Here is an 18,473-nt window from a genome sequence, read left to right as displayed (position 1 = left end):
ATAACGACCGTTTGTTGTAATAATTAAAAAAAAAATATTTATTTGAAAAAACAAAGTCTGTTACATAACTGAAGCTTCCTTTACTTCTCTACATAATCACCACCTACATTTAAACATTTGTCGTATCTGTTCACTAGCTTTAGAATTCCCGTGTTATACTCCTCTGCCGCCAGTTCATTAAGCCAGGTGTTCACTGTCTTCTTCAACTCTTCATCCCTTCCAAAACGCGTACCACCCAGAAAGTCTTTCAGCTTAGTGAAAAGGTGAAAATCGCTAGGAGCAAGGTCTGGACTATAGGGCGAATGATCAAAGATTTCCCAACCGAATTGATCCAGCAATTCTCGAGTTGAAGCAGCAGTGTGCGGCTTCGTGAAGAAGCACAACTCCTCTCGAAAGCATTCCTCGCTTCTTGTTTTGGATGGCTCGTCGTAGTTTTCGTAAAGTCTCACAATAACGATTTGCATTGATCGTAGTGCCTTTTGGCATGAAATCCAGCAAAAGAACACCTTTGCGATCCCAAAAGACAGTAGCCATGACTTTTTGTGTTGAGAGAGTCTGTTTGAATTTTCTCGGTTTCTTGGGTGATGAGGGATGATGCCACTGACGTGATTGGCGCTTGGTCTATGAGGTGTTGTGAGACACCCAGGTCTCATCACCAGTCACAATTTGATCAAGAAAGGCGTCTCCATCTGTGTGATATCGCATCAAAAATGTCAATGCTGAGGCCATTCTCTGAGTTTTGTGGTCACTTAGTTGCCGTGGAACCCATCGTGCACAGATTTTGTGGTAGCCAAGATGTTGCAACACAATTTCACCAAGCAAAGAACGAGAAATGTCATGAAAGGCAATATGCAATTCGTCGAGTGATGTGCGCCTGTCTTGCAAGATTCTGTCGTTCACTTTAGTCTTCAGGTCTTCTGTGATGAGTGATGGGCGTCCGGATCGAGTTTCATCGTGGACATTTGTTCGCCCATTGTTGAACATTTCGCACCATTTTCTCACATTTCTTTCATTCATTACAGTATCACCATACACTTCTTTCAATTGCCGGTAAATTTCTGCAGGTTTCAAATGTCGGGCATTCAAAAATCGAATCACACTCCTCACCTCACAGTCGGCGGGATTATCAATCACGTCGTTCATTTTGAAGTAACACAAAATGCACAATGGCGACTTGTTGCAACCAGTATTCACAACATTATGAGAACACATGTTAAGGAAGCCAGTTGACCTTCAAACAATGAAGGGGAGTCAGCTGCGCAGCGGGTATGCGCGAACGGTCGTTATTTCCTGGATCCCCCTCTTACACAAACCCTCGTCTGTCAAATATTCCGTAAACTCCAATCTTGGAAGTGCCGTCCTGTTCGTGAAAATGTTGTATTTACAAAGCATGAGTTATAACATCACAGACCCCAGTATCGTAAGTCTCGGTGGCATCAGTGATGGTAAAATGGACGGGATAGCAGAACTTGAAAACTCGGACTAGCAACTCAAATTCGATGTTTAGCGTGCACGCACTTGCTATTTTCACTATGTTCTCTCCCCTCCCAAGTGACGTTTTCAGATCTTCCGGGCAGGCTGTACTATAAGTGAAGTAGGGAGATCGACTATAGATAACTTGATGATGTAGAAAGCGACCTTACGAATTTCGCTTCTGTTGGTGCATGACGTCATACTTTCACACCCACTAACTGATAGAGAGATGGGCCCTTATACACTTTAAGATTGATCTTAAATACGCTGATGTGGTGCAAATACAACAGTGCTGTATGAAACTACAGTATTTGGACTAAACCATACCTACATCACAGGAACTGATCTGTATTCTGCCACAGATCCAAGCCAAATGACATCCCCCACTATAGTCTGACCTGTAGGACGGAGCATTTAGTTTCTTGCTGGCTATAGCTTCACAGAGTTGTTCTCTGTATTCGATGCACACACAATGATATAATTTTCAAGTTTAAAACAACTTCTTGCGTTTGTTTTGATGACAGTTGAGAAAGTCATTTCGGTTAAATATGACGTTGCAAATGGTATCAGAAAATTTTTAGCTACTGTTCTTGGTAAGCACCACATCTTACAAATACTGTGGATTCGTCCATCTGCAATGTCAAGTGCTCTTTTGAATATTTTCAAGAACTTTCAAACAAATATTTTATGTAATGTCGTTTATTCTTCTTTGAGTTTTATTATTGGAGAAAGGTATTTCCTTGAGCTTGTCAGCCTCTTTTTCACCAACTTGCACCATTTTCATAGCTGTCGGTAAAATCATATTTTCGGCAAGTGTATGTGACTTACTGGCTTTTGCATTGTAATACAAATAGAAGTTAATAACTTACTAGTAATCCTTTTTCGTCAATAATGGTTCCCAAAGGAAAAAAGCTTGCTCCTTATGGAAGTAGTTCAGCTTATTTTCAAAGAATTCTACAGGCTTTAATGTCTGAATATTTGGTATTTAAATGTCAAAGTAAGTAGCTTTGATGGCTTCGTCCGTTTTATGGCAACACTTTTTGACACACTACACATGGGGAAAATGACTAAGAACCCAACACTGTTTTTTTTTTTACCTTGGGGATTTAGTTGAAGTGAATTTCAATGGCAGGCAGAGTAACTATTTCATACCCCCATGTTTTAGATTGCTACCAGTGCACTTCATTAGAACCAGGTACCCAGCTTCGAAGCCGTTAGCCCTGTGAACTTACAGTATAATTATTTCCCCTATTATCATAATACAGGTTTATTATCTAAGAAATTAGCAAGTTCTTTGTGATAGAAGAAGAGAAAGAGTGGGGGAAGGGAAGTGGTCCGTGGCCCGTTTCTTTTAGGGCTCATCCCGACATTTGTCTTATTACTCAAGGGAAACCATGGAAAAACCTTGAGCAGGATGAGGTGTCGTGCTGACGACAAGCCAATTGGCTACAATGGGGTCATGAATATGTTGTGGTGGGAGGTTGTTATTTAATCATCATTTGACGTACTCAAACATTAAAATACATATTAATTAGTTACAAAGAATTCAAAGCATCTATGCAGCCAATAACGTGATGACCCTGGAACAGAGAAATAACATTATTAGTGCATTAATTGACATGTATGTCTGAGGAGTCAAGTGGTTGTTTGGAGTTCAAGTTGGTATTCGTCTTGTACGTTGTCGTTCCAAGCTAGAGGGTGGAGTACACTCTTAGGTCTTTTATGTTTATCTAATGCAGAATTGTAATTTCCTAGTGAAGAAATTAGTGGGTTCGCACTGCTGTAAGACTTGGTGTACGTGCAGAATGCTTGATTTGAAATATATTCTTGAATGATCGAAATGTCTAGTTCTTCATGAATCAATCCAACAGGAGTTACTCTAGCAAGTCCTGTGATGAATCTTAAAATTTTGTTTTGGAAAACTTGTAATTTTTTACGGACTGTAATAGGTGCATGTCCCCAAGCAGGACAAGCATATAGTATTACTGACCTAATTAATGTTTTATACAAAGTTAGAGCTGTGTGTATGTTTAGATGTCTGCTTTTATTTAATATTGGATAAAGCTCCACCATTCTAGCATTGGCTAGTCTGAGTTTTTGTATTATATGTTCAGAAAAAGTGAGCTATCTGTCTAGTGTTACTCTGAGATATTTAACTGAAGTTTTCCACTCGATTTGTGATCCATTTATAGCTAACTTCGTGTGATTTATACCCGGTCTATTGAATTTATTTCTTCTGCTAAATAAGATGGCGTGTGTTTTAGATGTATTTAATTTGATTCTCCATCTGAGGAGCCATGGTTCAATGTCACGCAGGTGGCCTTGTAGCCTGGTAATGGCGACAGTTGCAATCTATTTTTCCTTTTATTCTTGTTACTGCCAGATGGACCAGGTTCCAGTGATCTTTTTAAAAAAGTGTCTGTCTTTAACAAAATGCATAAAGTCTCACCCAAAATAATTCTCGTCTTCACAGTATTCGAGAACCACTGCTTTAGGCAGCATCGGTGATTGTTTCTTCATACATAATTTATTTACCACAAATTACTATTTTATGGCATGTTGTTTTTCTGTCTTTCACTAAATGCATCTTTTGATTGCAGCAGTTTGAATATTGACTGGAATGAATCACTGCTGGAGAAGTGCACAAACCCTGGAAATGCTGTGTCCTCAGAAAATCCTCTCTTTAAATGTACACTTGATCATCAGATTTATGAGAAAATACTTCGAAGAAAGAAGAATTTGCTTTCACACTTACCCAGTAAAACAGATAATGGTTTTCTTAGATGTGTTATTTGTGGAAAATTGTTGCAGACTCTCCATAGTTTCAAAATACATTTTCGCACACACGTTGGCGAAAGGAGATTCAAATGCGACATCTGTGGGAAATTTTTCTCAGAGTCTGGAAATTTGAAAGCTCATCTACGTACCCATACTGGCGAGAAACCATTCCAATGCGATATCTGTGGAAAATGTTTCTCACAGTTGGGAAGCTTGAGAGAACATATTCATACGCACACGAGCGAGAAGCCATTCAAATGTGATGCCTGTGAGAAATGCTATAGGCTGCACGTTCGTACTCGCACGGGCGAGAAGGCATTGAAATGCAATATATGCGGGAAATCTTTCTCATCTGTTCCATACTGCACACAGGAGAGAAACCACTCCAACGCGTTGTTTGCGAACTGTATACGTACCTGCTCGACTACATGACATGCTTCAGACGATAGAATACCATGAAGAAAAGGTGCATCAGTACATACGTAGTTGAGAAGCCATGCGAAGCACTGTAGATAATTGACAGTGGTTCAGATACGTAGTTCTTTTTATAGGTAATATGTTATCACTGAGGGTTTGATTGTTCTTTCGGTGGATATAATGTGCACAGAGGAAAACATTTCTCTCCACACAAACCAGTTTATTATAAGTGATGTTAAAATAGAAAGGGTAAATAACCGTGTTATTGAGGTTCAATACGCGATTATTATGAACACATAATTAAAGGTTTATTTAATTAAGAATGTTATGAAGAAATTAAGTATGCATTATTACAACATATCTTCAATACAAGTTTCTTCAATTTATTTCCATTATTAATTTTCATCATATATGTGTACGTTTTACGCATTTCTAGCAATAACGTTCTATTTGTGAAAGTATTGTATGATTGAATAATGACATCTTGTTATTTCTTTAAATGTGGTATTTTGGAAATTGCTGTCGTGATAATATATTATATTCCGCTGGAGCTAAGTGTTTGGACTAAAATTAAGCTCATGAGACACTGAGGATGTTAACAAAGATATTGCAGTTGCACAGTCTATGTAACACATAATATAGAACAACGGAATTGGATGAAATTAAGAACATTATTCATTACGTATAATTTTAAATTGAGTCATGCGTAATTATGGTGTTCTACGCTGATGATAAAACAAGAAAATTGTTCTTTTCTTTAAACATAATGTATGTAGTATAATAAAACATTCTGATACAGTATACCTCAAACATTCTTTGTTTCCTGCTTTTTGGTGGCACATGCATGCAATGGTTGCTCTAATGCTATCTGTTCCTTGAATTTGTCATCTTACAAGCAAATGTTCTGATGGGGGCAGATAAAACAGCTAAATTTTTTTCTTCTACCATGTTAATAATGTCAAAAGAAGTGCTTATACAAATTTTGGCCACTCGACCGCAATTACGAGGCCGTCCAGAACGTGATTTTCCTTGGGGTCGTTTATAGAAAAAAGCACAATTTCATAGAAATATTTATTGAAACAGATGCAGCAATTGTTACGCTATTTGTCAACATATCCCCCACTGGAATTGAGACTTTTTCATACTATGGGATCAATTTTTATGTCGTAGAAGTCTGCCACCTCAGTCCGGAACCAGCGTTTGACTGTGTCTGCACCTCTCTCTGTCGACCCTATGATATGAGAAATGTCTCAATTCCGATGGAAAATATGTTGAAAAATAGCTCAACAAGCTGTGGCCATTCTAATAAATTTGTCCAGTGAAATTATGTTTTTTCTTTCTGTTAACTGTTTCTGGCGAATTTATTTTTTACGGCCCTCGTAATTGCGTCGAGTGGCCAAAATTTGTATAAGCACTTCTTTTGACATTATTAACATGGTAGAAGAAAAAAATTTAACTTTTTTATCTGCCCCCATCAGAACGTTTGCTTGTTAGCACATTCATATCCTTATTAATTTGCTTTATTAAGAGTTTGCTACCATTGAAATTAAAACATTCACAATACAAATTCTAGAAGTTTGTGTTATCACTTGTGTTTTAGGTGTAAAATTCAGGCTTATTGATAGCAGTCTGTTGGTTATCCTGTGCTTATCATTTCCTATATTGTAAGCTGTGTTCAGTTTCAGTTTCGCGAATACTTCCTTCATTTTGGAGCCTAAATTCTGACTTTTGTCATGTCATATGAATCCATTTCTCTGAAATAAGCTCTGATAGAAAGGCGCTGCAATATAAAGAAGCACAAGTTGTCTGCAACCGAAAATTAGTAGAATTATTTTATGTAGAGCTAGGAAGAGATGCAGGCATTGACGTGGTAGAGACTTTCAATGGCTGCTTTTCACTGGTGAAAGAATCGTGAGTTTTCTAAGGTCTACTAATGTATACTTATTCTGGAGAAAACCTAAAAAGAATTTCAAGTGTTACTGTTGCAAGACTATGAACCACAGCCGAGTGCTAGTGTCACGTGTCCGCGCCCAATGAAGATATCTTTACTCGCTATGGGCATGAGGACGCTGAAGTTGCGAATAAAATTAGCCGTACTGCATTCAGAGCAGCTATTGACCCGTACGAACACTTGCTTCATTTGTAATCGCGAGTTTTGCAATACTAAAGTGATAGTATACACATTGAATGAACCAGAATGAAAAATTTGTCCTGAGTTAATACTAATTTAAGAATATCACTTCATAAGAAGAGAAAATATATTGCACACACTTCATTAATTAATTCTTAACATAGATCTATACTCTCCATTTGTAAACCGAAACAAGAATAAAATATTCGAAACAATATAACTGGACTTTCATTGCCGAAACTCGGTGACATATTCTACATGTTGTATCCCTGTTAAAGTGGATAATTTTTTGTATGTGTAGAATAATATCCTTGTATTGTTTCTAATTCGTTTTGTATGCACTGTAATATGTCTTGGTATTTTATTTGTATTATATATTATATTATTATTTGTATAGCTGACGTACAAAATTTTGTCCAATATTCTTTTGAAAAGATTAACTCTGTATGTAGATGAAATTATTGGGGATCATCAGTGCGGTTTTAGGCGTAATAGATCGACTATTGATCAGATTTTTTCTATTCGATAGATATTGGAGAAAAATGGGAGTTTAAGGGTAAAGTACATCAGTTATTGATAGATTTCAAAAAGGCATATGACTCGGTTAAGAGAGAAATTTTATATAATGTTGTTATTGAATTTGGTATTCCCAAGAAACTAGTTCGATTAATTAAAATGTGTCTCAATGAAACTTATAGCAGAGTCTGTATAGGCCAGTTTCTATCTGATACTTTTCCAATTCACCGTGGGCTAAAGCAAGGAGATGCACTATCACCTTTACTTTCTAACTTTGCTCTAGAATATGCCATTAGGAAAGTTCAGGATAATGGACAGAGTTTGGAATTGAACGGGTTACATCAGCTTCTTGTCTATGCGGATGACTTGAATATGTTAGGAGAAAACCCACAAACGATTAGGGGAAACACGGAAATTTTACTTGAAGCAAGTAAAGCGATAGGTTTAGAAGTAAATCCCGAAAAGACAAAGTATATGATTGTGTCTCATGACCAGAATATTGTACGAAATGGAAACAAAAATTGGAGATTTATCCTTCGAAAAATATCTTGGAGCAATAGTAACAAATATAAATTACACTCGGGAGGAAATTAAACGCAGAATAAATATGGGAAATGCCTGTTATTATTCGGTTGAGAAGCTTTTGTCATCTAGTCTGCTGTCAAAAAATCTCAAAGTTATAATTTATAAAACAGTTATATTACCGGTTGTTCTGTATGGTTGTGAAACTTGGACTCTCACTTTGAGGGAGGAACAGAGATTAAGGGTGTTTGAGAATTCTTAGGAAAATATTTGGGGCTAAGAGGTATGAAGTTACAGGAAAATGGAGAAAGTTACACAATGCAGAACTGCACGCATTGTATTCTTCACCTGACATAATTAGGAACATTAAATCCAGACGTTTGAGATGGGCAGGGCATGTAGCACGTATGGGCGAATCCAGAAATGCATATAGAGTGTTGGTTGGGAGACCGGAAGGAAAAATACCTTTGGAGAGGCCGAGACGTAGATGGGAGGATAATATTAAAATGGATTTGAGGGAGATGGGATATGATGATAGAGAGTGGATTAATATTGCACAGGATAGGGACCGATGGCGGGCTTATGTGAGGGCGGCAATTAACCTGAGGGTTCCTTAAAAGCCATTTGTAAATAAGTATAATTCATATAAGTAAGTAAGTATATAAGTCATGTAAGTAAGTACAGTGAAACCTCTCATTTACGGACAACGAAGGGACGCAATAGTCTGTCCGCATCTGGGAGGGAGGCTCCCCAATCAAACAGTAAACTTATAATATGCATTATGTATCCCTTTACGCTTTAAATGAAATGTATTACTGTAGTTTAATTCTAATTACAGTTTACTACAGTAAATGCTTTGCAACTTTGAACTACAGTAGATAAGACCGAAAAAGGAAAATACAGTACTGTGCCATGCAATTTTATTTTACGCCTACAGTTATGCATTACAGTAATTTACAGTTTTCAACTCAACCTGTACGTTAAGGTGCCATGTCTCTCGAAAGAGAACAACTGATTGAAGTGAAGAGAATAACCGTACTAACCCTCTCATGTGTTGAATACAATTTCACGATCGCGGAAACCTTGGACCCATCAGACAGGTTAAATTTTATGACTTTGTTTATCCACCCGCTTCCAGCTAACAAGGGGTAGCCGGCTGGGCTAGTGGTAGCCTACGAGACCCTTATTGTCTTCTTTCATGTTAAGGAATTTCTGTACAGTTCTCAAAACTAAATTTTCTATTTTTGAAACACATTAGTTCTTGAAAATCAAGTTCTGTCCGCAGTCAGGAGGTGAAGCAAGCTTTAGGATTGTGAAACAGCTGTCCGTGTCTGAGAGTGTCCGTAAACGAGAGTTAAATTTATCATTATTTCTATATTATTTCAGTTGGGACATAAAAATCTGTCCGTATCTTGGGAGTGTCCGTAAGGAGAGCTTTCACTGTATATAAGTCATATAAGTAAGTAAGTATATAAGTCATGTAAATAAGTATATAAGTCATATAAGTAAGTATATAAGTCATGTAAGTAAGTATATAAGTCACAAGGTAACATAAAATTTAACACGTAAAAGATATATAATAAGTTTTCCTAAGTATATAAGTATTATAACTGAACTGCACCCGATCACAAGCTTTGCTTCTTTAGTTGTACTAATTTTATACATTATTGAGACTTTACAAACAGTATAGCCTGCACATTCTCTTTTGTCGACTTCTGTTCACAGCTCTCGTACTATTCCTTCTTGAATTTGTTGCCTGAACACATTTATAAACCCTTACAATGCTACACCGCATGCATGACATCCGATCGCTCTGACTGCAAGCAACAGACTAACCTGAACATCCCTTGGCGTAATTTGATGGACTCGCCTGACCCAGGTGCACATTGCCGGTGATTGTCAGAACTAAATAATTGTACTGTACATTCTTATGATGTCAGATGCAATATGTTGTAGTTTCATAACAATGCATGTAATCACCATCACATCAGACAGTCCAAGACAAAACCATCCTGTCTGATACAGCATGTTACTGGCTTAACCATAAGCTCTAACCCTATTGTTCAACTTGGGGCTAAGCCAAGTCAAGCTCTTCTTTTGAGCTCTTTGGAATGAGAAATAATTATTGTCTTACTAACCCTTCTTACCTTGACACTGAACTAGGGACTAAGCTAAGCCAAGCAAACCTAATCATTTGTATAAGGAATAACTATTGCTTGATGAAACCCTCTAAACTTGACACTGGATTAGGGATTAAGTAAAACCAAGATCCTAATTGTTTGTAACTACAAGTGATTACTGTCCCCTCATTAAACTCTGAACTAGAAACCAAGCTAAGTTAAGCTAACTTTATCGTTTGTACAATGGATTAATGTTGCCTCACTAAACTATAACTTTGTCAATTAACTAGGGAACAAAGCTAATTGAAATTAACCTAATCCTTTGTAAAGGAATGACAGATGTTTGGAACTGTAGGTCAGTACTTGCAATAAGGGTTAAAGTTATACCAGTTCTATATTCTACACGAAAAGCTTTGTAAAAGATTGGCCTGTACACTTCATAAGGTAAGGCAATACAAGTTCTATATTCTACACGAAAAGCTTTGTAAAAGATTGGCTTGTACACCTCATAAGGTAAGACAATACAAGTTGACAATACAAGTTCTATATTCTACACGAAAAGCTTTGTAAAAGATTGGCTTGTACACCTCATAAGGTAAGACACGAGCCAATCATTGGTATGCCAGTAGATGATGATGCTATCATCTCCTGGTATTGTATTGTAATGGGTTGGCAGGAGGGAGGAAGAGTCTTGCCTTAGGCGCGTGGTTGGCTCATGCTAATCTTCCCAGTTATATTAATATCGAATTGCTGGCTATTATAATTTAGTAATCAATGATACGAATACCTATGTGAAGAAGTGCTTAGGTAAGTTAAAGTATATAACGATATATTCCTCTATGTCAAATTTCCATAAATATTGTGAACTTTATTTCAACTCAACAATAGGATTTTATTCTTCCAACAATAATTCCTTTCTACAATTCACCTTAAACGCTCTCGTCAACAATAGGATTTTCACTCAACACAGTATTCGTTATAGCACTCCACTGACGGCAATGACAATTTACTTGGACTATTACGAACAACAATGAACTGTTAATCTTAACTAATATTTACAAATCAGAACTATCAGTTCTCAGTTCACAGTTCTTCTAGCTCAGTCACTCGAGTTCACAGTATCTCGAACCACAGACCTTCAGAGACAGTTCACTGTACTCGAACTCAGGTCCCTCCAACTGCGGTCCACTGCACTCGAACTCAGGGCTTCGGATGCTGATACAGTTGCGGACGCACACTCGAGTCGAAGACTGGCTTGCTTGCTCTGGCTTAATCACTGACTGGCTGACTAATCAACTGAAAAAACTGCCCAAGTTCGGTCGCGTTTTTTCTTTTATAGCTAAACTATCGTTGCGAGAAAGTACGAGTTCTAGATAGTTCGCGATATTTCGACGCGTGTGTCCATTCTTGAATCATCTCGCACGCTGCTGCTCCCCTCCTTCACCGCGCGTAGCCATGCCCCAGGAGGCAGATGCGCGCGAACCCCGCCCAACACAAGACCGACTTAGCCTCTCCTCCGTCGGTCGTGAGATAGAATCTCACGTGGGCGTCACAATATCTTTATGCTCGACCATGCCGAAATTTAGTAATTATACACCTTGTAGTAGCCCTTTACTGCACCTCATTAAAATACACCTATTCATTATAGTTCAGTTGTTCAGCCAATGAGAAATCACCATTGTACCATTATAAAATCGCAAGTATCGATTATTCTCGGATATGCAATCGAAAGACAACTAGCCAAAAGTCATGGAGGCTGGAAATCCAATACTGTCACAGAAGGTTATATTCTGTTACTATAATAATTAGCGTTAATTGTAAATAATATTCCAAATAAATTCAATTTTTCATCTCGTTTTTCAATTCTAAATCAATTTCCAGGTTATATCAAGACTAATGTTCATGTTATTCTCTAGATTATAAAAAAAAAGGTCAATAACATTCGTTCCTCGGAAAAAATCAATACTTTCGCGTCTGTGCACATCTCACAATTTAGAAGGTCAGTTCCCCTCTTCACTTAGATAATCATAACATGAATACTTATGAATAATTTCAAGTTAGAAATATGGTCGAGCATAAAAAGTCGTATAAAACTTTAATATAATGGCAATTAAGACGCTCGTACGAAAATTATGAAACTCGCTTGTTCTCGTTTCATAAACAAACATACTCGCGTCTTAATTACTACCATAATGTACCATTGTTTCCTAGACGTTAAAAATGTTGTATAATTGGATTTAAGTTAAATTAAATTTAAATTATGGTTTAGTTAAGACGCTCGCAACTGCCGGTGTACCAGAATTTTGTCCCGTAGGAGTTCTTTTACATGCCAGTAAATCTACTGACATGAGATTGTCGCATTTAAGCACTCTTAAATGCCATTGAGCTAAGCCAGGATCGAACCCACAACCTCGAGCACAAAAGGCTCCTTTAATAAAAGATTCCCGAATATTTCTCTTTTCACTGTACGTTCGATAATAAGCAATTCCAAAGCTACGTGGATAATCTGTAACGCTTAAGGCATTATAAAACTTTGCCAAATTGACCCCATACACGTGTAGGCCCTAATATAAAATATATATTTTTTAGATTTTAGTCCCAGGAAAAAAGTAGGAATTTGCCTGAACATCCGAGGTCTAACCATGACTTACAGTGAAAATTATCCAGTGTAGAATTCATTAGGTACTTTTGTAACTTTACTAGTTTTGTAACTTCCCAACTTCACTGAATATTTTGCTTTTCACTGTACGTTCGATAATACGCAATTCCAAAGCTACGTGGATAATATGTAACACTAAAATATTTTCTGCCCCGGCATGTTTCATACTATTTCTTTGTGTAATAATGGCGTGCAATGGATGTGAGATTAAATTTTTCGATTCTGTGTGTTTGAAAGCGGATAATCAAGTGCTGACATTTTTGTGTGACCACGGCGTGCTGAAAAGAGAGGCAAATTGTAAACGTTGTGGCGGAAACGTAAAATTGCTGGAAAGTACTCTGAGTTTTCGTTGTGGGAAATACATGAAACAGCTTAAGAGGAAAGCGAAAAAGTGTGGATGGTACGGTTCTGCCAGAAAAGGAACATTTTTGGAAAATTCCCGTTTGTCAATTGAAGATGTTTTCCTTTTTGTCTCTGTGTTGCTCCATCTCAAGCCACCTAGACACCAATTTATAAAGGAAGAATTAGGTTTATCGCACTCGACAATTGTAGATTGGTATAGTTTCTGCCGAGAAGTGTTTATTGGCTGCATTCAGGAAGACAACGCGCAGATTGGTGGGGAAGGTATTACGGTGGAGTTAGGGGAGGCAAAATTTGGGAAAACTAAATATCGAAGTGGCAGAATAGGGGCAGGACAGTGGGTGTTTGGGGGCCTGGACCGCACAAGCAAGAAAACATTTTTGGTACCAGTGGAATCAAGGGACAGCGACACTTTGTTGACTGTTATCAATAGATATATTTTGCCTGGGACCACCATTGTGAGTGACTGTTGGCGTGCCTATAATTGTTTACGGGAAGAAAGCTACGTACACCTCACGGTGAATCATACCTACAATTTTGTAGACCCTGGCACAGGAACACACACCAACACAATACAGCGCGTGTGGGGAGAGTTGAGGGGCAGCATTCCTCGTTTTGGAGTGAGGAAAAATCATTTTGCCGGATATTTGGCAGAATACTTATTCAAGGCCAAGTATCCTCGAGAAGAGCGCCTTCACCATTTCTTCATAGCTGCTGCGTCATTCTACCCTTCGCAGTATTGAGGTGTGTAAGCAATATGACGGTGGGAAGGATCTTTCGTTACATAATAGGGCATGAAAGGTTATGGCGGAAATAGCCTACAGTATCACAGTCTAGTTCAGGAGTCGTCATGTCAGTGCACTATGGAGCAGGCACAGTTTGCTCGCTAGCTCAGTTCTATCCCTTGGACATCAACTGTGCAGCAGGAGTTGGGGGGGGGGGTAGGAATCAGATGATGTAAATAACAAATGATACAAATTATTTTTGCTGATCATTAACATTGATTTTCCTGAATTTTTTAATTCATTTTTCCCCTCACCAACTGGTCAATGCTCGTGTAGAACACAGTCGAAGAAGACATTGTAAATTATGGTCAGAAAGTTGGCTTCTGTGATGGGATGCGTTGGCTTGGCTCGACACACTGCACATATTACCTCCTCAGCCAGCGTCTCCGCGCTCCGAACTAGTATGCAGGCACAGTCTATTGTTCCTAGTACCCTCAGTCACGAAGCTCAATATGTAGGGAATATGCATTCATAGATAGTTGCTAACCACTAGGATTGCTACTATTGCCTCATCACAGACAATGCGAAATAGTACCGGCACAGTTTATTGTTCCTAGTACTCTCAACAACTCAAGCTTCGTGATTGTATATACTAGACTGTTGACAGTATGTTGGATTACTTCTTTATCAGTACCGTAATCTAGAATATAAGAGGGCACTGGAGAATACGATTATATTTTATATATAATATCTAATCCGCCATGACGTGAATACAGAATCATGTAATAAATAAATAAAACATATATATATATATATATATATATATATATATATATATATAGAGCTACACACAACTCCGGATATAGTGAACCTCTGCGGACTTGCATATTTCGTTCACTATATCCGAAGTGTCTCTCCCCTAACTTTAAATGACAGAAATGAATGAAATTGTGAACAAGAAAATTAAATATTTCATTTTTGTGGAATGGATTACACTGTATACTGTTACTCACAGTTGATTTACTTAAACTATGCTGTTGACCCACGTCTGCTTGCAAAAGACCACGTTCAAAGTCACTTATAATATTTGCCTTATTTTTCAAAGAAAACATTTTACGCTTTGACATTTTTATAAAGTACATTCACTGTTGGAACACTAGATCAGGTGCAAATGACAAACGCTGTTATGGTGTGACTACGTACTCAGCCTTGGAATTTCCAGTGTCACCTAATGGAAACTGAGAGAGGGTTGATGGATTTTGAAAGCCATTTACATCTTACCTTCATTTATGCTCTAGACATAATGTCCGCCCCCTTTTAATAAAAGAAGGCAATTTCATTTTCCGTTGTTTTGACGCTATCAGTCATAGTGGAAATGTTTCTGAGAACAAATGGCAACTCTTTGACAGTGGAGGATTAGTAATAATGGTAGAGTAAAGTGCCTGAGAACAGAATGGCAACCCTTTGACGGTGGAGTGAGGCAAGATCGTCATGCGTTACCTGGATTTGCAGTACAGCTCATTGTCTAGGAATCACTAATCCTACCTTTGTCCTTCGACTAAAGGAGTGAGAAACTTAGAATGTTGTTCTCAACACATTCTTTCAATTTTATACAAGAAGGTCTGACTTCAAATAAGAATTTATCAGGATACAAGGTTCACTATAACGGAAGTGAGGATTCACTATGAACGGAAATATTAATGTACTTTTTAATGTATGTGGGTTGGGACCAAGATTTAGGTTCAATATAACAGAGTTCACTATATCCAGAGTTGACTGTATGGGTGTATATATATATATATATATATATATATATATATATTGTTTTTACAGTCGTTATGATGGCAAGAATCAGTTCCTGCTTTGGTTTGATTTATTATGTATTTTATATTAATACTTTCCTGATGTAGGTTTGTTAGTATTCTATTAATCCTATTCAGGTAAGTTAAATTGCCACAGTTTTATTAAAACACTTTCGTATTTGCTATGTAATATTTAGACATACTTGATGTCGTATGAGCCTCTTACGTCGTCCAACTTATTGATTGGGAACACCAATAGCGACTCTTCCTTGGTACTGTATATTTCTGTAGCCTATTCTAAATAATTGTGTAGTTTGTGATGTCTTTGGAGACGTTTTGTAACGTAGCCTATGTATTTTTTATATGTGGTAAGTTGTTTAGATTAATCTTAATAATAATATTTCTGTAAACCACAGTAATCCTCTCTGCTCTCATATCGTCTGGTCACTAATGTCGCAAGGAGTCGTACACAGTTTGTTTTATTCTGGGGGTTAATAATATTTCTCAAGAAAATTTACATAGAACCTTACTCATGTTTTCTTATGGCATGTTCCAAGCCAGTGCTGCTCCTCAGTGCTGTATATCCCTTCACACTGCCTCCCATTTCCGAATGCTGTGGTTTGTAAAGGGAAGCAGCTGTCTTGAAGAACTGATGCAGACTCTTCTATCTCATATTTGCTCTTAAACTAATATTCTACGAGATATCCGTCATATACCGGTACTACCATATCGTGAAATATACTTCATTGAATATATTACCTGCTTCCATTTCCATTACTTTGCTCTGGACCTTTGGAGCCTACTTCAAGATATCAGGTAGTTCTGGAATGTTGTTCAGGCAACTGCCACAATGTCCGAATGTTAATCCAAGAATAGATAGCAGCGTAGAGCATCAGTCCCAAGGTAGCTAGGCAGTAGTAGGTGGATTGGAACTGATCTGCACAGTGAATTGCATGTTCGGACCTATCAGTATGCTGGTGTATGACCACTCACCATCTGCAATCAGATTTTGTTAGAGGCTGGAGTGTGACTGGTCAACATAAGAATGCCCTATTTATATTATGCATGATCACTGGATAATTCAGACTGAATGCAGGTAGAGAAAAAGCACCATGAACTAAAAACCTTGAAAATGATATTTCTGAGATAGAATTCGACTTGTTAAATAACAAAAATAATAATGATATCCATTTATTTACAACCGTTTACATTAACTAGAATTGTTTCTCTTTTTTTATATATGTTCGTTCTTAGCCACAGTGTTACGTATTTTATTGTCATTCTGTTTTGTTGTAACACTCTGAAGCGAACTCGCAGAAAATTTAATTTATTCAGTACTTTTTAAGTAGGCCTATTGCTAAATTGGAATCCACAATAGTGAAATTATTGCTACTTATTATGTATAGACCTAATTAAAAGTAGTAGTAAGTCTCCACCTCTCTCTTTTAACTATTTATTCACGGTAACTCAATATCAGATTTTACTGATGCTATTGTCTGTACCTCGTGCCCATGTTTCAAACATATTCTTCATTCATCTCATTGTGTAAGAAGAAACTTCAACTGTAACTCATTTATTGTGCGCAGTCCAATCACATTCACATTGTTTTGATGTCAATAAAATTGCACTGATTGGTATTAAGTTTCATTTCTTGTTAATTTATTTTGCTGTGTTTCAGCCTTCTTCGATGTTTCAATCTGCATGCATCATTCTTATCTATTATATTTATTATTTGCAGAAGGAGAGGAGAGATTTGTCGTGATTGCTGTAAAAGAGGAGAGTAAATTGACAGCAACAACAGAGGAAGATGAAGTCTCAATTGTGAGGGAAGTGTCTTCGGTTTGTGCTTTGTTTAAAGACTTCAGTAAGGTACTGTTACGTATGGGGATTTGGAGACCCATTGATAGTGTTAAGTATATATGGAGGAAATATAGGCTATGTTATAGAGTTATAATAAGTGAGTAAAAGTTTGGATGAGTAAGTAAATAAATACAATCCATCAGTTACTGTAATGAAGGTGATATTCATTACCAACATTTCACCAGCCACCTAAACGCTATTCTCTATTGTACCATTCAGATTCCCAAACCATAGATCCCTTGCACTTTTATTTCCAAGAAGGGTTCCAACTACTATAACCAAGTGGAGAGATTATGCATATACCAGAGGAACTTTTTATAGTGTAACATAATTTTGCAACTTCATCTTATTTTTTTCTTTCCTTTTTTTTTTCACAATGGAAAAGTTTCAAAAGCCATTTCATATGCATACATATTCCCAACTGATGATTTCTCTTGGTTCGTTGCTGAATATGTAACGCAATTGTATGTGAGGCATTGTTGCTGAATATGTAACACAATTGTATGTTACATATTGAGGCATTGTTTTAGCCAGGAAAATTTCCTAATTTGTTTTTAGTTATATTTCTGGAAATGCATGTGTGACTGCATTGTCAACTAAGTTTTGCACTATGTCTCATGCATTTCCTAGTTGGGGTTGTATATTTTTTTTTAATCTTCCCAGGAGAAATTAATTTTCCCTCCTTCTTGATTCACATAATGTCCTTTTATGCACGCCTGTATTTTTCTTAAGGGCTGTCATTTGTGAAACAGAAATATGAAGCATTGCAGATATTAAGGTTGGACTCGACATTCTTTGTCGAGTTCGATCTTAATATTTGCAACATCTCATATGTCTAGCTACAGATTAAATTTTCTTAGAATAATCCATATTTGATTATAGAATCAAAGTGTCTCATTTTAATGCATTTTATATCCCCCAACAGAGGGTAAGGATCTTAATGCATAACAGGAACATCACACTTCTCACTGCTCATGCTTGAGTGGCAGGGATGCTGCTACTGGCATGTTGCAGCCCACATCTAGTCATGATGATGCTGTGGTCTGTAGCCAACATAATTTCGCTGTGAAACATTTTACAAAAATGGTGACAGTTTTGTGATCACTCAGC

At 37.3% G+C, this 18,473-nt stretch overlaps 1 protein-coding gene across 5 annotated transcripts in view; it reads left to right on the top strand.

The window, feature by feature from the left end:
* LOC138715522 (zinc finger protein 184-like) overlaps positions 1-17,525 on the top strand; it is a 54,671-nt gene extending 37,146 nt beyond the window's left edge. For 3 of the 5 annotated variants that reach the window (XM_069848553.1, XM_069848555.1, XM_069848554.1), the window contains exon 8: positions 4,074-7,031. In XM_069848553.1, the coding sequence (XP_069704654.1) occupies positions 4,074-4,683 (610 nt within the window). In that variant the 3' untranslated portion in view covers positions 4,684-7,031. Of the gene's footprint in view, positions 1-4,073; positions 7,115-17,241 lie in introns of those variants that run through there. The other 2 variants (XM_069848557.1, XM_069848556.1) reach the window with 2 other exon arrangements.
* Positions 17,526-18,473: the final 948 nt, after the last annotated feature.

This window comes from Periplaneta americana, chromosome 15 (assembly GCF_040183065.1).
Source record: "Periplaneta americana isolate PAMFEO1 chromosome 15, P.americana_PAMFEO1_priV1, whole genome shotgun sequence".
Classification (NCBI taxonomy): Eukaryota; Metazoa; Arthropoda; class Insecta; order Blattodea; family Blattidae; genus Periplaneta; species Periplaneta americana.
The sequence above is the reverse complement of the archived record's forward strand: the minus strand, read 5'-3'. Positions and strand labels throughout refer to the sequence as shown.